Source organism: Coturnix japonica, chromosome 1 (genome assembly GCF_054131305.1).
Source record: "Coturnix japonica strain WE chromosome 1, WE-NBRP24, whole genome shotgun sequence".
In the NCBI taxonomy this organism is placed as follows: domain Eukaryota; kingdom Metazoa; phylum Chordata; class Aves; order Galliformes; family Phasianidae; genus Coturnix; species Coturnix japonica.
Window position 1 is genome coordinate 70,860,156 of NC_140663.1, and position 21,485 is coordinate 70,881,640.

General features: G+C 38.4%; 2 protein-coding genes across 2 annotated transcripts in view; both read right to left on the reverse strand.

Moving 5' to 3' along the window:
* The window catches only part of LOC107319195 (transient receptor potential cation channel subfamily V member 6-like), a 28,723-nt gene extending 12,104 nt beyond the window's left edge, over positions 1 to 16,619 (reverse strand). Inside the window, exons 1-7 of the mRNA XM_085523153.1 lie at positions 16,485 to 16,619; positions 8,078 to 8,175; positions 7,441 to 7,563; positions 6,459 to 6,599; positions 5,627 to 5,725; positions 4,341 to 4,516; positions 2,753 to 2,899 (exon numbers count right to left, since the gene is read on the reverse strand). Coding sequence (XP_085379279.1) covers positions 2,753 to 2,899; positions 4,341 to 4,516; positions 5,627 to 5,725; positions 6,459 to 6,599; positions 7,441 to 7,563; positions 8,078 to 8,175; positions 16,485 to 16,615 — 915 coding nt within the window. The 5' untranslated portion in view covers positions 16,616 to 16,619. The remainder of the gene's footprint in view (positions 1 to 2,752; positions 2,900 to 4,340; positions 4,517 to 5,626; positions 5,726 to 6,458; positions 6,600 to 7,440; positions 7,564 to 8,077; positions 8,176 to 16,484) is intronic.
* Positions 16,545 to 21,485, reverse strand: part of KEL (Kell metallo-endopeptidase (Kell blood group)) — a 48,675-nt gene continuing 43,734 nt past the window's right edge. Inside the window, exon 20 of the mRNA XM_085523122.1 lies at positions 16,545 to 16,667. Within this exon, the coding sequence (XP_085379248.1) occupies positions 16,640 to 16,667 (28 nt within the window). The 3' untranslated portion in view covers positions 16,545 to 16,639. The remainder of the gene's footprint in view (positions 16,668 to 21,485) is intronic.

The window sequence follows — 21,485 nt, forward strand, 5'->3', positions numbered from 1 at the left end:
TTTTCTCTGTTGAGCATCACTAATTTAAAAAAAAAAAAGGCTTGATAGGCATAAGTCAGCCCCCAAATAATTTGCATCTCCTCAGATTTACTTGAACCGCAACATGACTGTCTTAAGTACCTGCTTAGATTCTTAGGATCCTGCAGGTGTTCAGGAGTAAAATTCCGTGACACCAGGGATGCCCATCTCTCATGATGGAATGTAATCTCCTGAAGAACAGTTTTACAAGAAAAAGCAAGTACATTCTGTCTTTTTACAAAAACAAGTTGACACAGTGCCAAAAACAAACAAAAAAATGGTGCAGCAATCAGTAACTCCCAGAACGCTGGCAGTTCACCCAGACATCAGGGGTTGTAAACAAGATAAGCTTTCTAACGAAGTTCTTCCAGAGTTGGAACCAGAGAGTTTTGCATTAAAAGTTTGTTTTTTCAGCCAATGCACATAAAATGTCACAGTTAGGCCCAGTTCAGCCTAATTCTGTGACCAAGGAAGTGAAGGGACCCTTGGAACCACACCCCGGGAAAGGGGGGAGGGAGAAGGGAAAAAACAGGGAGATGGGCCCAGATGAGGAAAAAAGCAGTGACAAACTAAGGAAAAACTAATTTACTAAATATGATAGCAGAATGAAAGATAATACAATGTAACACAATGTAATTTGAATTGATGCTAATAAATGAAATAAAATGAGAGAGAGTGTGTCTGAAACCAGAGGCCTTACTCTAATGTTGTAGGCAAGACTGCCAAGGAGCACACCAAACAAAGTGGGCAGAAAAAGAGAAACAGTCTCATGACTCCCAGTCAGTTTTATCTTTCCCTCTGAAGGGAAAATGGAAACTGAATAATGAAGTCTTCTGGGAGCTGTAGTTGTTCTCTTCTGAGACCAGGCACCTGGAACTATTGATAATCCATCGAACTGCAACATTAACTCTTTAACTCGCAGTATGCTACATGATGTTACGATGTAGAAAACTGATCAAAAATTATAAAGCAATGACACAGCAACAGTGAAGAAAACTGACTTTATCCCATTCAGAACAAGGACATTATGAAGGATCAAAGTTTGCTTTGTACTTCAGCAATTGTTTAAGGCAGCTGCATTCAGATAGTGTTATTTCATTTGTATTTTCTCTACCTATAAAAAGGGAAGAACTTGCTTGGCTCATAGCTCATAGAACAAATGCAGGGTTACACAACAAATTAGCTGCTTTTGCAGCAACATTTAGGAATTCTTCAGCTGAGCTCCAAAGTCAACAAGGTCTTTTCTGTAAAAGGAAGATGAGGCATGTATGTAATTCACTAAAAAATGCCCTCAGTACTGGCAGATTCTTGAAGATAAAATACCAACAGTTAAATTTATCTGATAAATTTTCAAAATGATTTTGTCATAAATGGATGGGAACACTGAACTGATGATGACAGAATATTCCCATTACTACAGCAGTACAAGTATTTTTATCAGATTATTTAGGATTAAAAAAATAAGAACTTTTTTTTTCCAAACATGACTAGCACTTATCTAAAGCTTCATGGCTTACACAAAAAATACAGCATTTTAAGATTCTGTGTTATCAATTGGTAGATGCTTAATTGAATCTTCTACATTAAGCCTTCAATTTCTGCAAGAAGACTGACATTTAGAGTGTAAGTAGGACCTATGCTAATGGATTTGAGCCACGAACTTAATTAAATTCTTTGAGACCTCCTTCTCATATTATTTAAGGGATTCTTGCAATGAGCAAGAAGGGGATATAAGTAAAAGTATCCAGAAGAGACAGGAAAGAAGGTCAAAGGTATATCATACACTATAACAAATTTATAGTTATACATGCAGAAATTCCAACTACTCATGATTAAGAGCATTCTGGAAAACAAAGAAGCGTTATGGTTTTTAGAAACACATTACTCTCTAGAATTGGTAATGTTGCGTCTGCACACACTATATGTTTTGGGAAAAGACAAATACATAATATTTTTCCTTCTTTCAGGGTTATGGTTTATCATTTTGGACAACTTACAAGGTTGTTCTGTTTTTTGACACAGTGTGTTTTCCCACACATTTCTATGCACACTAATTTAGAGGCTTTTAAATATAAGCAAATGAGAATTTCATGCACTTCCTCCACATTATTCTCCAGTTGCTGAAACTTTTGTTTCTGAAATTAAACTAAAATTTTTATAGATGGAAATAATATAGAACTGGGAGCATTACACTACAGCATTATTCCATTTAATAATTAAATTGTCTACTGATTCATCTCTGATTCATCAGAGATAATCCACCCACTTCTTTTTGAGTTATAAGCTGGAAAACCAAAGTGATTAAATGAAGAAAATAACAATAAGGAATATTATAAAACGTGTTCCAATTTAGGACTTCTTACATAGTTTGCTTCACAGGGACATTTTTAATCACTATCACTGATACAGAAAGCTATTACTTGCTAAAGCTACTCTAGAGCTACACATTATTTATGTCTTTGGGAAAAATGAAAGAACCCTTCACTGAATCATGTTCCATGTGATCTGTTAATGTGAAGTTCTTTCAATCCATCTTCAAGCTCCCATCTCAGAATAAACTGCTAATGCATCAAATATAAATATATTATTAAAAAGCTGCTAAATGTCATATATTGCCTGCAGTATGATACAATTCCTTGCCCTGTGGATGATATGGAAGAGCCTGAGCCTTCAAACTCATCATTCTTCTCCTTTTAGAATCACCACAGTCCTCACTTTCTCATGCCTACAGTACCTCTCTCTTCTTGGTTGAGACAATGAGCTCAAGGAAGGACTGATCTTCAGCCCAGGAGTCAATCTCTGTGAGATCATAGAGCACAGTGGTCAAAGGGCCAAAGGACCAGAGATTATGCTTCCGCCTCTGCATGAGGTATTGAAACATCTGAGGAGAAAAGAAGGTAGTCAAGGATTATCAGAAGATTTCCAGTAAATATTTGTTCTCATTGCAAATACAATGAAATTGTTAAAATTCCACATTACAAGATATTTTCCTTTAACTTAGCTGTGGTTCTCACATCTCTTGGGAACAATTACACCTTTCAGCAGCTTAAGAAGAAAATTTTTCTTATCCATTTGATTATCAGTTTGTACTTGAAGTAAAGTATGAAGCTGGGTTGCTGAGGGGAGAACCCAACCTACGCACCCACCAATGGCCACAACACCAGCCCCAGAACCCTTATTTCATCTTTATAAATGCGAAATTGATTTCAAGAGTGGACTGTCCACTTGTTTTTATTTTGTTTGTTTGTTTTGAGGCATTGAGGTTTCACCCAAAGGCTGCCAAGATAGGAAAGCTGGCATAAGGAAGATTCAGGTTTTTTACCCTGTGTCAGAAATGCAGACATTGACTCAATAGGCCTTGTTTCAGATGTTGACGTATTTGAGCTTAAAGACAAACACTCTCACACCTCTGTTCAAAGTTTTTATGCTTACGTTTGTGTGAAAGGAAATACAGAGTTTTTACATGGTGCTTGCTAAAGTATTAATAAGTAGAAAGTGTTGCCTGCATTACAGCTGTGCAGCACAGATATTATCCCAGACATACCAAAAGTGAGCACAGCAGTGTCTGACAGGCCTAAGGGTCGCATTTTGTTTTTACAGCCACACATACAGATTCCACTGAAATAAGATGGCCTGGTTGAAGTTATGTCAGATCTGAAACCGAGGAGAAAATGTTGTGTTTGCTTGCTTTGGAAGCAAATATGTAGGTCACCCTTAGCACTAGTCAAACTGTTGAACTTACTTGACACAGTCATGTCTCCAGAGAAGAGATTTTATGTGGACATGTTGATTAGGGAAAAAAACTTTTTTTACTTTTCTACAGATTATCAGGAAAGAGATATGGAGAAGGAAACCATATTGCCCTTTGTGAATCTAAAGAAGAAACACTAACAATCATTGTATTTTTATTAAAGCAAAAGCTGAGAGTTTATATTGAGATCTTGCATAAAAATAAATGGCTGCAGATATCTGGAGAACTTCCCCATGTATCACGTTTACAGAAATGAAATCTAGATAATAGAAACAATGTCAGTCAGACATAAAAAAGGCTTCAGGTGGATCTTTCTGCTAATAAGTGGTTAACTGAAAAGCTTCAAAAATGGGATCAAAAGATCTATTCTATAAGCATGAGTTTCTCTCATTAGGATAAAGAAATTTCTTATACAGGCTTTTGGGTCTTACATGAGACTTTAACCCACTAAGAGTGTGTACAAAATTCCTTGTTTTGGATGATGTTATTTAAAGTTCTCTGAAACTTTATTCTTTATTTATTCTGAATAAAGTCTTTAATATGACGGTAACAGTGTCACAAATAAACTTACCACAGTGTTGCCCTCAACTCCAGCCAGTTTGAATGGAGTAAGCCCCTCATTGTTAGGAATCAACTCAAGTGATCTTGGTCCTTCTTTGCTCTGATCATGGGAAAGTATGAGGCTGTACATGTGGCAGGCAAATGTCTTATTAGGCTGGAGAACTAAGATGTGAAGAACGGTGTTACCTGTTAAATAATCAGAACAGGCAAATACCTAGGTTGTAGGTATTTCCACAAAGACAACCACAGGTGCAAAGAGTACAATAACTCTAATAGAGCAAATTATCAGTCACAGAATGCCATTCTTAAACATAGTCACCATCATTAGCTGTGCATTTTCATCAGCAGTGAACAAAAGCCTGCATGCCATGCTCATAAAAATCTGCATCAGCAGAGGTAACCCACTATTGCTGTTGCCTCACCTATAAAACACCATCCACAACCTCACTGCGCTCACATCCACTGTTCGGTCTCCACTGCTTGGTTTAGCAACATCAGTGAATGTCAATGAGTGAAATATTTTTTTTCATAGAGGAATTCAATGGCACACCTTTGCTTCATGTGAACTTCCATGTCAGACACCTTTTTGTTATAGACTGCTCCTCTGCTGCCATCTGATACATGGCAACAAAATCTAATGGAACACTGGTAGGAATGTTCAACCCTTTCTGCTCTACCACCACCAACTGCTTCTGATTTCATGAACCAACATCATAAAACAGGAGGCATTACTTTTGGAGCAGTCCTTGCATATTGAATAACAACTCCATGAAAAGACTGGCAATTGTCTGATACCATTAATAATGACTTTAATTTTCCTCATAACCCTCACCTCAACTGTGTTTGTAGCGAGAGAAAGATATGTATGTACATAGATTATGGAATCATAGAACAGCTTGGTTTGGAAGGGCTTTTAAAAATCATATAGCTCAGCCCCCAGCCACTTGCTGTGGGCAGAGTTGCTACCCACCAGATCAGATTGCCCAGGATCTCATCTAACCTGGGTTTGAACACCAATCTGGGCAGCCTGTATCAGTACCTCACCACCGCCTCAGTGAAAAACTTTTCACTAACTAACATCTAACCTAACCCTCCCCTGCTTTAGTTCAAAACCATTCACCTTGTTCTATCACTGTCTACTGCTGTAAAAAGCTGATTTTCCTCCTGTTCATAATCTCCCTTTAAATATAGGAAGACTGAAATGATGTCACCCCAGAGCATTCTTTTCTCCACACTGAACAAGTTGATGGAGTCTGGCTTAAAATTTTCAATGTATGCAATTCACTAGGCACATACCCAGGTAATCCTGAGCTCTAATGTCAGCTCCATTTTCAATGAGCAACTGTACAATCTCCTCATTTCCCACACAGGCAGCAAATGACAAAACATGTTCTCCTGCAAGGAAGGGGATGGAGGAAACAATATTAAGTCCCTAGCATGTGAGTGAAGCTGAAGTATGCTGAGGGGAAATGATCCATGTCACAAAGCAAGAATCTATAAAAGGAACCTGTAAAAGTAACCTGTGAGATTTCTGACCCACTACTAATAGTAATCAGAAAGGGTAAAAAAACCTGAAGAAATTAATATTATATTTTTTATGCAATACATAATGTTTGTATACATGCAAATATGTAAATGTATTCAATTAACATATTTTTACACACTTAGAAGAAGCTTTACAGTGAGACAGAAATGTGTGAATAATGACCCTTGAAGACAGAAGCCTTTACTTATGCAGTTTAGAAGGGAACCAAACCATGCCTCCCTCATCACTCTTATGGTTGCTTCTCACAGAGAGGAGAGGAGAGGAGAGGAGAGGAGAGGAGAGGAGAGGAGAGGAGAGGAGAGGAGAGGAGAGGAGAGGAGAGGAGAGGAGAGGAGAGGAGAGGAGAGGAGAGGAGAGGAGAGGAGAGGAGAGGAGAGGAGAGGAGAGGAGAGGAGAGGAGAGGAGAGGAGAGGAGAGGAGAGGAGAGGAGAGGAGAGGAGAGGAGAGGAGAGGAGAGGAGAGGAGAGGAGAGGAGAGGAGAGGAGAGGAGAGGAGAGGAGAGGAGAGGAGAGGAGAGGAGAGGAGAGGAGAGGAGAGGAGAGGAGAGGAGAGGAGAGGAGAGGAGAGGAGAGGGAGATGTACCAAAATAGAGAAGATTCTGGGAGCTGCGCCTGAAGAAGTGCCCAGTGGCCTGTGCTGTGCAGGTATTGGCCCCTCTCTTGAGCAAAGCCTTCACCAAAGTGATATTCTGGTTCACTGCTGCAATGTGGAGAGCTGTCTGCCCTGTAAAACACAGATATAAAACCTTGTCCTCTAAGAAGGTAATTTCAGGCTGAACACATGTTAAATAGAAGTTCTGGGAAATCGTACCCATAGGAGTAATATGATATAACTTTCAAGTTACTGCTGTGGACTCGAGACTATTGGCCTTTTTCTACTTAAATCTTTTCATGAATTCATGAAAAAACACTTATAATCTGCTAATTAAATCAGCAGGATGCACTTTCTGCATGTTCGAGTTTTTGTTCGTTTAGAGTGGTGGGTTATTGTGCAGGTAGGAATCAGTCTGAAAGAGCTTCATGGGACATGAAGAGTACATCAAAACCACGGACCCAAACTTCCTCTAATCCCTCAAACTGGATGTTAGAAATTTTAAACCCCCTTAATAACTATTTTAGTGGTTTCAATACTCCCTCAGATACTTCTGGGCAGTGAATCAGAATTACATAAGAAACTCTAGCTTTTAAAAAAATGGCTCTGATTCAAAACTCATTAACAGCAACCAGGATTGTATACAATGTCTATTATTTGCCGGCATAATAACCAGTTTTTGTCTTTTCGAAGAAGGTCAGGTAATTGCTTTGTCACACAATTTGGTTCGTCTATAGCAGAAAGCAAAGCTGCACACATCGCTGCCATCCCACTGTAGTGAACAGACCCACCTGTAGTTAGGGGTTTGTGAGTTATGCGTTTGCATACTTGCACAAACTAGTTTTAATATAACCCTACCTTCCACAAAGGTAATACCAATATATTGAACAGGAAACAGTTCCTGAATAGAAACAATTACAACATCCTCTCTCCCCTTGCAAAGAAACCTTTCCATCCTCATTCTTTGAGTTACCTTCATAGAGTTCTGATGTCATCCTCTCATTGACAAGCTCTGGAGCTGCTTCCATCAGAGCCAGGGCAGCCTCCACATTATCATACAAGGCAGCTACATGAAGGGCAGTCTCCCCCACTGCACCTAGAAACAGTAAAGTAAGCACGTGAGTCATCTAGACATTCAGCAATATGGAATAAAATCAGACATGGATTTATTGGGGTGCAATATTATGGGAGTGCTCAATCTTCCTTTGACTATTGCTGGGTGCCACTTCAACATACAATGTAGTGACAGTCACATAACTACACTGTCTCTATTTTTCACTCCATCAAAACCTGAATGCTGAACAGAAACTTCAGGTGTTTGTGAGTGCCATGAAATGAAATGAGTACACAGCCCTTCCAGTGCCCACCTACCTCTGCAAATAATGTCCTTCAGTACCCCTGTAAAAATGGCCTGTTCAAGATGTAAGCCTTCAATCAATACCAACTGTCTAGGACTCAAGAACTCACTTTCTTGCAAGGCTGCTGACTTAGATTTAAGTCATTTGATCCTGACAGTGAGAATGTTGCAGTAAACTAGCTTACACACTACTGTAAGTTTCAGGCTCTTGCTTTCCCCCAAAAAACAATGCAGAGAAAATAATAAGTGTTACCTCTCTGATAAATATCACATGTTCCATCAGTGAGAAGTTTCCTAATGACTGGGATGTTGTTCTCCTTGGCAGCCTGAAGGAGTGGGGACTCGCAGATCCTGCAGTGAAGTAAAAGTGGTTTCTAAGGAAAGCAGACAAATATATGGAGCCTCTTTCCAGAATATTTCTTGAGACAGTATGAAAGATCGTTTCTTTTCTTAAAGACCAGTAATACACATTTATCAGTTGAGGTGTTTTTGAAGGAAGGAAAGGTAAAAGAAGGGAAGAGGTTTATACATGTGTGTGGTTTATTTGTATGGTCTATATTTTGGGGCTCAGAAAGCAATGAGTCATGTGATATCCTCACCAAAAAAAAAAAAAAAAAAAAAGTTAATTTAATACAGCACAATTAAAAAAAAAATCTTTTAAAAAATACTGCATGTATTTTGTGATGTGATGTGAAATACAGTAGAATCATAGAATCACAGAATTACTCAGGTTGGAAAAGATCTCACAGATTATCAAGTCCAACCACAGCCTAACCATAGTACCCTAACTCTAACAACCCTCTGCTATATCATATCTCTGAGCACCACATCCAAACAGCTCTTAAACACATCCATGGATGATGACTCAACCACCTCCCTGGGGAGCCTATTCCAGTGTTTAACTACCCTTTCTGTAAAGAATTGTTTCCTAACATCCAACCTAAACATACCTTGGCACAACTTGAGGCCATTTCCCCTCATCCTGTCCCCTGTCAACAGTGAGAAGAGACTTTCCCCACTCTCACTATAAGCACCTTTCAGATACTGGAAGAGAGCGATAAGGTCTCCCCTCAGCCTCCTTTTCCCCAGACAGACATCACTTTCTTACAGAAAGTTATGAGGAAAAATGAATAGTTTAGCTATGCTATTTTCTTGTGATGCTGAGGAAATTGAGGAAAATAATGAGAGCTGAAATATATGCCAGTTCTAGGAAGGTGCATACCATTATACAAGTTTCAGACCAAATCATTCACATATATTTGGGGAAAACCAATGGCTCTTCCACAAGACTCCTGGTTATTTTAGTAGACCCTTTGCATTTGATTTAGAGTTTTCAATCCCAGTCACCACACTTCACTCCAGCAATGCCTGCTGACACAAACAGCAGTAAGAGTGGGTCACCTCTGTGGGTGCAGATTTTTATGAGAGTGGCATGCAGGTTTTTGTTCACTGCTGGTGAAAATGCATAGCTAATGGTGATGACTCTTGGAAGATAGTGTTTTGTAGCTGAGAATATGCTTTATCAAATAATGTTATTGCATTCTTTGTATCTATGGTAGTTTTCACAGAAATAAATAAGAAGCATTGCTTTCAGAGTGATCCGTGTATATTTCTTTCTTTAAATTACTCTTTTAAATGCATTGCTATAGAATCTTGAGGCAACAAGAACAAAAATAAATAAATAAATCTCCCCCACACACTTTTTACATGCAGTTATACCTGAATTTAATCCAGTTGAAATCACAAAATCATTGAATCACAGAATTACCCAGGTTGGAAAAGATCTTAAAGATCATCAAGTCCAACCACAGCCTAACCATAGTACTCTAACTCTAACAACCCTCTGCTAAATCACATTTCCAAATGTGTGAGCTCTACATTGTTTTACATCAGAAGAATAATGATACATCTGGGAAAAAATAAGGGGAAAAAGCAAAACAAAAATATACACAGCTACACAGGATAAAAGCATAAGTGAATGTTATATTTATCATTCAGTAAAAAGAACATTTCCTATTACCAACAGCATCCCCTTGTCTAAGTCACTAGAAATTAGCCTAGAAAAACTCTAAAGAACAGAAGATAAGTAAGAATTAATAATATAAAAACCAAACTGAACAAATCAAGGAGCCATTCTGACACATTTTTTGCATCCTTCAAACTCTTGGTCTTGCTGCTTTGAGAAATATTACTTTTCATCTGGCAGTTGCATTAGTTGTTCTTTACGTGACTTGATGTGGATACTGCATCCAGGATCAGACAAACAAAGATAAAATAAAGGGACACTCTGAGCAAATGTTCTAACATTGATCATCAGTGAAGCAAGCTTACCACCTCTATCATTATTTTGGCTGAGGAAGACTCTGTTTTCCTAGGGAATGTAACTTACTGAAACAGAAAGTGGGAAGGAGGCGGGATTTCAATACTATAAACAATGCTGCAATTAATCTGTTGATGCTTTACTGGGTAGGCTTTTATCCCTTCAGTGACCTCAGAGAGGAGGAAGGATTGGGCAAGAGATAATGCGGGAGAACACAAACACAATACCTTTCTGAAAAAAACTCTCCAAGGTTCATGTAGACAACTAATTAAGTTAGAATCCTGCCAATTAGACACCTCACAAATACTGTACTCAGCTTGCAGAAACTGAGGACAAAACTGTCAAACGTATGTAATCTTGGTAGAGATCTCCTACTTGCCTTAGAGTGTTGGAGATTCCAAGCCAAATAGCAAGCTGCTGAAGAACCCAGAGTTGTTGGTAAATATCACAGCAAACTTCCTCTTATAGCCCAAAGACTTATATGTTTCTACCATACACTTTTACTCTCATTTAAACCTCTAGCCTCTAACTGGGAGAAACTTTTTTATTTTCATTTAAAACATACCATTGTGTCAACTCATTTTTAATACATTACCACAATGTGCTGAGTATATAAATTGAGTACTATACGACATAAATTCACTAATATATAAAAACAGTGACACGAATCCAGAACCTTCAAAATATTGATAGTTTTAAATAGTTATGCATATCTATTTTCTTTATGCCATTAAGCATAGCATGAACTTTTACATGTTACAACTCTATGTTGTGTTTCAAAGCAGCAGCAAAATAAAAAGTTTTAGCAGTTTATTAACGGAGATTGCTACAGCATATGCTTGGTCTCCATAAAGTGCCATTACACCATTGGACAGAGAAGGTGTATTTCAGAGAGTGACTCAGCAAAGATGCCCTGAGAAGATAATTCAGAACACCCACATTAAGCTGCTGTTCTTAATTATTGTCTTCATCAACTATGAAATCAACTGACACCAAGCTCCTAATTTACCCATTTACACTAGGTATGTAACACTCAGCAGGGCTGATGTTGCCTTATACTGTTTAGGATAAGCACAGCTACATAGCTAAACAGTAAGTACTTCTGATGAACACTGGAACAGGTTGTCCAGAGAAGTTGTGAGTGGATGCCCCATCCATGGAGGTAACAAAGGTCAGGCAGAATGAAGCTTTGAGCAACCTAATGTAGTGAAAGATGTCCAGGCCCTTGGAGGTGTGGGAGAGGTGGAAGGGTGTGTGAAACTAGATGATCTTCAAAGGTCCTTTTTGACCCAAAATGATTTATGATTACTATAATTCAGTTTTCTTTATAGATGATTCCATTGTATGCTCAGGAAACTGTACGCTGTTTTTCAATACAGGTAAGGGCAAAATCAGAAACACCCAAAAATCCATTGTGAAACAACTGCAAGGTAGAATGTAGGTCAGAAGCTGACTGACAGAGTAATGTAGAACACTTTCAAACAAGATTAAGGATTTCACAGACACTCTCTGCTAGTAACATATATATTTTTGGATTTAGGGCTTCCTAATCGCTTCTTTTGAGTCCACCCTGCTCATTGCATTTAAGAGGATATAAAGAATGCAAGAACTCCATAAATCTTAACTCTGCTATGAAAATAGGAATTATGATTAACAAGGTTCTTCAAGGCACATCAGGGATGAGCAGATGATCCGAGATAGCCAGCATGCCTTTACCAATGGAAGGTCATGCCTGATCAGTTTGGTGGCTTTCTATGCTGGAGCAACAACTTTGTTGGACAAAGGGAATGCAACCAATGTAATCTACCTGGACTTGTGCAAGGCCTCAGGACGTTTGCCCACCACATCCTTCTCTATAAACTGGAGAGATGCTGATGGACTATTTGGTGGATAAGGAATAGGATGGAAGGCTGTAGATAGAGAGTTCTGTTGAATGGCAATATGTCCAGGTGGAGGCCAGTGACAAGTGGTGTCCCCCAAGGGTCTGTCTTCAGACCAGTGCTCTTCACAAATAACATCGATTGGGGGCTCAACTGTGCCATCAGCAAGTTTGATGATGACACCAAGCTGAGTGGTATGGTTGACACGTTAGAAGGAAGTGGCCCCATCCAGAGGGACCTCAACAAACTCAAAAGGTGAGCTCATGTGGATCTAATAAGATTCAACATAGCAAAGTGCAACAATTTGCACTTCGTTCAGAGTAACCCCAAATACGTATATATACTGGGAGAACTCCTTGAGGATAGCCCTGCACAGAAGGACCTGGGGGTCCTGGTGGATGAAAAACTGAACATGAGCTAGCAGTGTGCTCCTGCAGTTCAGAATGCCAGTGGTATCCTGGGCTCCATCAGAAGAGGGGTGGCCAGCAGGGACAGGGAAGTGACTGTCCCTCTCTACTCTCTGCCCTCGTGATGCCCCATCTGGAGCACTGTGTCCAATTATGGGTCCCCAGGCTGTCCAGGTTTAGATGGGATGTCAGGGGGAAGTTATTCACAGAGAAAGTGGTGAAGTGATGGGATAAGCTGCCCAGAGAGGCTGTGGATGCCCTATTCTTAGAAGTGTTCAAGACCAGGTTAGATGGGGCCCTGGATAGCCTGGTCTAGTATTAAATGTAGAAGTCTGTGGCCCTGTTTGTGGCAGGCAGGTTGAAACCTGATAATCCTTGGGGCTTCTTCCAAACCAGGCCATTCTATGATTTTATGATTCAAAAATGAAATGTGATAAATATATGAACTGTTTGGAAAACAAGCTATCTGAAGCCTCTTTTTTCAAAACTAGGCTCACCAGAGATACAATGGAGAATCTGTTTCACCTCCTTCACTCCCTTCTCAGATTCTACTTCTTCAGATATTCCCACTATGGAGATTCCAAATGTTTGCTTGCAGTTTAAGATTGGCATCTACTAGCTTCACTCTTAATCTGTTAAGTCTGTTGAAGATGGTCTGAAGTAGTTATTTGCATTGGGCTATAAATTCATTATCAATGTATTGTTTCAACTTTATTGAAATTTATTGTGGTTCTCAGAATATCCATGCTCATCATGACATTGCCAAAGAAGTCTGGTCTTCTCTCCTCCTTCTGCACTAGCATTTTTATGTAAATACAAGCAACACTTCAAGAGATCAGGGACTGCTTACATAGAAGCAAATCAGCCATCAAGAGGATCAACACAATCATCAAGCAAGATGCTAAGGAGTGCAATAGGAACTAATAGTACAAAGTGAATGGGACTTGGACAAGCAATGCAGGGTCAAAAAATTTCTTCAGCACTGACAGCAAGACTCAACAAAATTAACCGGAAACTCTTGTCCATGTATGCTGAAACTCTTTCAGCCAGCAGTAAATACAACTTCTCTGGAAATCAATAAAATGGGTTGCTGAATGGTGAAGTGAGAGAGTGCTGGAATTTAGAATAAAGGGGGATAGTTAAGGGTAATCTGTAGATTGGAAAAGGAATGTAGAAGTTAGTTAGAATAACAAGGATCGGAGACAATGGGTCTGGGGGAGCAGGAAGGATGCAGATAAGGAGTGAGATCTCCCTGAGACATCTGACGAGGAGGGGATTAGAAGTTTTAACATCAGAAGAGGAGTTGCATCTCCCTGATAAGATGGGCAGTAACAAGAGGGGGGTCTGCATGCTAAAGAACTATTGAATATGTATCAGAATTCCGGGAAATCATTGACTATGTATTAGTTTCACGTATATCTGTGTCACGATTTTACAAGTCGGTGAGCAAGTTTGGTGGAGCTATCCCCTTTGCACCTGGCAATGCACAACGTTAAAATAAACATACCTGCTTTATTACCAGTCTCTGGATTATAGAGTTTGATTCCACAAGTCATTACTATTTGACAACATTACTAGACATGAAACTGATAGTGAAGATTTACTCCTTCATATATTTAAGCTGTCTGCTACAAGAACTAGTAGAAATCTTATTCTGTCACTTCCAGGAGGGTAACCTCCCAGCAATAATGTCCTTTTTAAAAAATCCAGACCTGGATGAATAGTTCACTACAGTTCAGTTATTGTTTATTATTACTGAATTATTAATTAAAAATATGTTCTTTTAAACACAAATTCACTCTGTATCCAAACCTTTTCAATAAAGTGTTTTCATCGCTGTTGTTCTATTCCAAGTTCTGTTCCTCAGACTAATATCTAATTGGTTTTGTCTAAATTTTTTTTAATTTGTCCTGTTTTTTGCAGAACATAAATTTTATGTTGACCTCTCCCTAAGGAAACTTACACACAAGTACCTTCCAAAATATATGTTTCCTTAGAACTTTTAACACTAAAAGCCAGACAAAAACAAACAAAACCATTGTGCCTACCACCAACAAGAACCCAACAACAACAACAAAACCAACAAACCAATGGCTCTCTTATCATTTCTGGAAGATCTACTGGCTGTGAAAGGCATCTGATTCTTCTTCACCCTTATCAGCCCTGCATTTTCGTAAATATTTATCACTTTTTTAAACCTGGTTGTGAACTGAGCCTTACCATCATCAGTTGTGGCTCTGAAAAAACAACAACAACAAACCAAACCAAACAAACTAACAAACAAACAAATCTGATCTTTCTAGCACAGAGTAATGACACACAAAGTCATGAAGACAGAGCGCAGCAGATAAATGGTAACGTATTTACCACTGACTTTCAGTATGAAGAAAGGTTGAGGTAGCTGCGCTTGACAGGAAAAGATTATGAGGCATTCTAATTGCAGCCTATGTGAAGAAGAGTAAAAAAGAGGAAGGGGCCACATGTTAGCTCCTTGGTAATAGTAAATGGTAAAACAAGGAGCTACAACACCAAATGATGAATTCAGAAGTTCAGGATGAATATTAATATTACTGGGGGGCGGGGGGGGGGGGGGATCTGGAGGGGAGGGAACCACAACACCTTTATCAGCGAAACACAAACACTGTAACAGATTCCTAATGAGGTAGTAGAATCTCTCTCCTGGGAGGCTTTTAAGACTCAATTACACAGAGCCAAAGCATTATGATTTAGAGTCGGCAATAGCTCAGCTTTGAGCTACTGATTACACCAGAAAGTTTTCTCCCACATCTGTATAATTTAAAATTGGGAAGATAATGTTACAGCTGTAAAAACATTAACATTTTCAGACTTTTAGGTTGCACGTGTTCAGTTGGAGATTACAGAATCTACTGAGAACTTATTTTTCAATTACTTAGGATTTTCATGAATGAACACAAATGTAAACAATTCAGAGTTCTATGGACACACAATTGTTCCTACCATCTCTTCTATTTTATGTGTATTTAAGTTTCACTGCTTTGAAATAAAGTAGCACAGTCCTTTAGTTTTTCAGTGAGGAGTTAAATGATAATTTGGAAGTTCTTTCCCTAAATACAGATAGAGACTTTTTTTTTCCTATTCAGGTACTGTCCTACTTATTCCTGTGCATGGCTGGGTGTATTCATACACAGAGACAGATTTTGTCCCATGTAGGCACATTTTTCTCCCCAGAGATGCTAGGAGTTTTGTAAGGAAATTTTAAAAAAGAAAAAGAAGGAGCGATGAACCAGAAGCAGTTTTTGTTTGTTTGTTTGTTTGTTTGTTTGTTTTTTACTTGGCTAATGCAGTTTTTGTGCATGCAGAAATGAGACCAATGAATAACAGATTCAGATGGATTTCAGTGAATAGTCCTGCAACACTGTGTGGAAGGAGCAACACTGCAGAACAGTAGCAAAGAGTCTTGATGCAGTATGACACATGAAAACACAAGCAATCTTCTTGATTACGTAAGGTCTAGGAGAATTCCTTCTTTGAATTACAGATAATTGCACCTGATCCAAGGGGGTTAGAAATAGCAGTCAAACTGATAAAGCAAATGATCATCAGACTGTAGAACGTTAAGCTCATTCTTTCTATAATAGGATCTATTATATATTTCCATAAGAGAATCTATTATAAGGGCAACCTTCAGAGAAATAAAAAAACAGAATTCCTTTAAAAAGCCGTCATTTCAAATACAGCTGACTGCAGTTTAAATGCCACATATATTTCTAATTAAAGCAAAACAAAACCCAACACATGCACTTCCTTGTGAGCTCTACTAATGAAGCAGGAAAGAAAAAAAACATACATTATTGTGATTGAAGTCCTGCACTCAGAGTAATTCAATTGAGATTTAGTAAACCCATCTGTGAAAGCAGATAACATTGGAACTCAAGAAACATTCCACCCTGAAAGAGGTTGCCTGATAGAGAATAGTGCTCTAAAGTTTTTTCAAAGCTTATTTGCTGGCAGAAAATAAGGAGAGCTACAAGGAGAGAGCAGCAGAAGGGTAGACAAGAAAGAGCACTGTACCTTTTCTGCTGGAGTAAGTAGATTTCATCCAGATGTTTATCCCAGGACTTTTTGCCTTGCAGCTTCTGACTTAGTCCATTCCAGATCCGGAAATAGAAGGGTTTGCTATCACCAAATAAAGGTACCCCCATTGGATGTCCCTTTATCTTTCTTTCCTAGTTGTCTGAAAGCCAGTAATCCTTGCTATAGAAAAATAATAATAAAATAAAATAAAAATTACCAGGGAAGGCTTATTACAAAGCACCAATCATCTGCCCCCTGATGTGTTACTTGCAGAAGACACTGTCCTTCAGCTGCATCAGCTGACAAAAGTACATGTAAAAACACATAATAAAATCACTTCTCTCTAGCAGACCATACCTCAGCCCTCATCAAGTACTTAAGTTTCCAAAATAAGCCCAACCCAAAGGTGTGCCTGATTTAGAACTAGCTCCTTAGTAGGGTACTCCTCACAAAGACCCTATACAGCAGTGAGGAAGTCAGTAGAGCACTGAAGCCTTAGGCTTTTAGTACTTCATTTCCAAGTCTGGAATTTAGAAGTAATCATCCTCTTTATGTACCTCTGAATTCCTCTGAGGAGCAACATACAACCAATATCGAAAACAGACAGCTAAACAAGTCAGGCAAAACACCTTCTTGCTGAGTGAACATGTGGAAACGTGCCCTGCACTCAGGTAAGGCAGTATGGAGGAGGACACACCTCCCACTCCAACTATCGCAAATTCCATTAAAGACACAGTCATTATAGACTCCACCTTCTCTGCGTCAAACGAAATCATGTCACTTTATGAGCTAGAAGAAGAGTTTCTGTAAGTTAGTGTATGAAGTTTGCATCTTTCATTTTCCTTTTAATTTTCTACAGTCTCTCATTGTTTCTCCACGCTTACTAGAGAATAAGCAGAGTAATCTCCTCAAAAACACTGGTTTATTTAGAGGATATTAAAGCTTAGCAAGCCAGTTTTCACATCCAGACTTAGGCATACTCATGATGTAACTTGTTTATGGAAACAGAATTCACCACAAAGAAAAATAACAACACTTCAAGACAAACTCGAGGAATCGCATCCTAAAATATTAGATTCACTGAAGCATACAATTTTTGGAGGAGGTGTTAGGTTAAACTGTCCTATTTTCTTGCTACACCAAGAGGTAGCAGCCAGGTGTTATGAGCAAAATGTGGGTTTCTTGAACAGTATCAGTAATACATTCCTCCTAATATTCTTGAGGGCGGGAGCAACTTCATTCAAAGATGAGTAAGATATTTATATACTGAATATTAAGTTAGATATTGAATATACAGTTAAGTGATGTGATAGACAAACACAATCTCTATTTTCCTGGACAGCCAGTGCAATTCAAACAACTGCAAGTCAGTACCTCAGATGGATTCCCTAAATTGTCATGCAGTGGGGGAAGGGGTGGGCTCATTACAGCTCTCCTTCTTCAGACTGCTGTAGATCTGGCTCAAAGGTTTTCCTTTACCCATCAATATGAAAATAAAATTTTAATTCTGCAAAAGAATGTTTTTATAATTCATCTAGAATTAACTTGCAAAGGTAATAGAATGCATGTAGTTTTTCTCACATACATTATATCTGGTGTTAGTTCTTAGCACCTATTTCTACTGCTTCTGAGTCACATTGTTAACTCTGGATGCTAGCCCTAGTTCTCAAGGTCTTCCTTTATCTCCCAACAGTATTCTAGTTTCACATTCCACTACAAGTGTTCCTTGTTCTAGTCTTTTACTGCAAATTGTTTATCCCAGACGTCAATCATGCCCCTTCTTAGTGTCTTGATTTCTCTTAATTGTGACTTGGACTATTTCTAACTGATAATTTCTGAGTACTGGAATGCTTTGATTTCACCTCCTTATGCACAGTTTTTCTCTTGTATCCATGGGCCATGAGTAGCAAAGTAAACATGAAAAAAATTGGTTTTAGGGGATGTATCGGTATTACATATGGCATGGTTAGCATGAGTTGTTCTTTCTAGAACTACAGAAATGGTTTAGGTAAGCTAGTATGTGCAAATACTTTACCCACAACCAGGAATCTCATATTTTCAAATACCTGCTATAAATATAAGGAAACAAGACACTTCACTTTGACCAGTGGAGTTTGTCATCTTGCCACAGACACTACTACCTTGCACTTCTTTTTTCATATTTCTTTTAGGTCATCCTAGATTTTCAAAATCATAACACATATCTTTGTAGCTAAATCTGAATGAGCTGACTTTTGATGACCCCAGATCTAAAATTAGCATGCCCAAAAAGACTACATGAATAATCTCTACATAATCCTCGGTTTTACTTCTGTTCTGTCCACATTTTCTGTTCTTTCTGTGTTTCAAATATAAATCAAAGTGGCTATTATCTGACCTATTATAAAGCAATTTCAGCACTAATATAGAGATAGACATGATTTGCACAGTACATGGCATGGATTCCTTTCCTTCAGAATGACCCTGCCCCTTACATTCCATGTTTTTGCAAAACTGCTGTTAAGTTTCCTGGAAGTTCTGAGTACCAAAGGTATGTAGGATTTAATCCAGTATGCTTACCTGGTGACAAATCAGGATGTGAGTACATGTTCTTTTTTTCTCTAGTTTTCACTTATAGTTGCTTTAGAGAGGGAACATTACAAGTGCTGGATGATATTTTGAAATTACCACAACGAAATGTCTAATCCTAATCTTTCACAAAACACATCTGAATGTGAGTTCTAATTAGCAAGAAACTGAGATTGTAAAAGGTATTGTAAAAGTAAGGCAAGTTGTTGAGCATAAGGGTTTAGCTGCATATTGAAAAGTCCTTCCTTTATATCTTCTGAAAGATTTTAAAGGATTCCATTAGGCACAAAAAAGAATGAAAAGGATAGTATCAGGAAAACTTGCACAAAAATGACAAAAAGAAATTGAAAGATCTCAACTTATTTATTGTTTATGATGACCTGAAATTCTCTTTCTCATTAGTCTTCCACATTTGCTACACAAATCAATGTTAAACATCTGGCAAATAAAGTAGCATGACTACAGCACCATACAGATATTGAGAAGCCAAGCTGACTAGTCTAGACAAGCCATGTTTTCTGTATCACTGATAAGCAGTGTCCCAGACCTTCCTACACTAATATTTGCCTGTTTTACAGGGTCAGCTTCAGAGTCACAGGCTGCCAGGCCGTTCCACAAGCTCTTACTTTTCTACTGTGTTTATCTCCCTTTTTCCTTATATTCTTTTGAATTATATACATCCTCAAACCTTAAGAATTAAATGACATATTCCATTTTTTGCTTCAGTTCACAAACATCCTTCATCTTATCTCTCACAAAGTTTGTTCTTAAAAACAAATCCCACTTTAGAAATTACAAGAGGAATGTTATCATTTCAACACTGATGAAAACAAAGTGTGTGGATTTGCATAACAGGGTTTAGGCTACCATCTTAAGACCAACAGTGGAAGTGCAGCCAACAACCATACTTCAGTCTTTTAATATTGCCTCTGTACAATACTGCTTATAAGGTAGTTATTTTTCTGAAGTTGCAGCATTTAAGAAAAGCTCTAAGATGTGAGTTGTGGGAGAAAAGAATGAAAGAAGCATGAATACAGAAAAAAAAAGTAGTGAAAAAGAACAGTTTCCGTGTATGCACAAGACACAAATCCAAGAATTCATGAGGCCAGAAATAAATTGTAATGCAATTTTTCCATGTGTTCAATAGATAATATTCCATCTGAAAAGGTTGTACTAGCAACAAGCCAGCAACTGCTTAGTGTGTTGCATATCCATTAAGAAACCCTGATGGATTGTGATATTTCCAGTTATTCAAGTCATAGCATCTTACTAGAGTTGCAAAGCAAAACAAAGTTTAGATGACTGTATGGAAATACATGCTATTATGTTTAATATCACACAACTGAATGGTGACATTTATCCACGTAAAACAAAGCTAAGTAATAGAGGAAAATAACTAAATATTCCAGGACTACTACCTCCACTATTCTTGAGAAATTCTTGTCTTCACAAGATTTCAACTACAATATAAGTATGACTTACATTGCTACCAGTAAATCACAGATAACACAGAAATAGAAATGAATTAACAGTGCATTATAAACTATACCAGAGCATAGGTGTCCTTTAGGGATTCACTACACGTTACACAAGCAGCCATGATGTATAATTCTGAGAATATGTCTCCTGGACTGAACTCAACCTGTCCACTGTAATAAAAGACAACAAAACATTTTTTTTTACAGACACAATCCTGCTAACATCTTTATTGATGACCTAGACAAGTGGATTTAGTACACCTTCATTACGTTTGCAGGTGACACCTAACTGGGAGAAGAATTTATCTGCCTGAGAGTAGGAAGACCCTACAAAGGGATCTGAATTGATGGGCTGAGGCCAGTGGGTTGAAGTTCAACAAGTCCAAGTGTCAGGTACTGCACTATGGTCACAACAAACCCATGCAAGCTACGGGCTTGGAGCAGAGTGGCTGGCAAGCTGTGCAGAGGAAAAAGATCTGGGGGTGTTGATAGATGCTCAGATGAGCATGAGCCAGCAGTGTGCCTATGTGGGCAAGAAGGCCAATAGCATCCTTGCTTGTGTAACAAATAGTATAGCCAGCATGAGCAGGGAGGTGATCATCCCTCTGTACTCAGCTCCAGTTACAGTCATTTAAACGTGTGTTTAAATGTTGTCATTTAAACAGCATAATAAAGATAATGATGAATCATCACAGTTTAACATTACTCTCTCTTTCCTGGGGAATTTTTCCCTGAAGTAGACCTGCAGTAATTGAAATATGAGTACAGAACAAAAGTTCTAAGAAATTAAAACTTCAGACACTGAATTTTTCTACTTTGAAGAGTGTCCTGAAGCATTACGAAGCATGTCTTGCTAGTGACCACAAACTAGTACAAGCTCAAGACTCAATGTAATGTCCAGCAGCTGAGTAACAAACAAAAACACAATTTATTTTAGATATTCCCTGCTGTC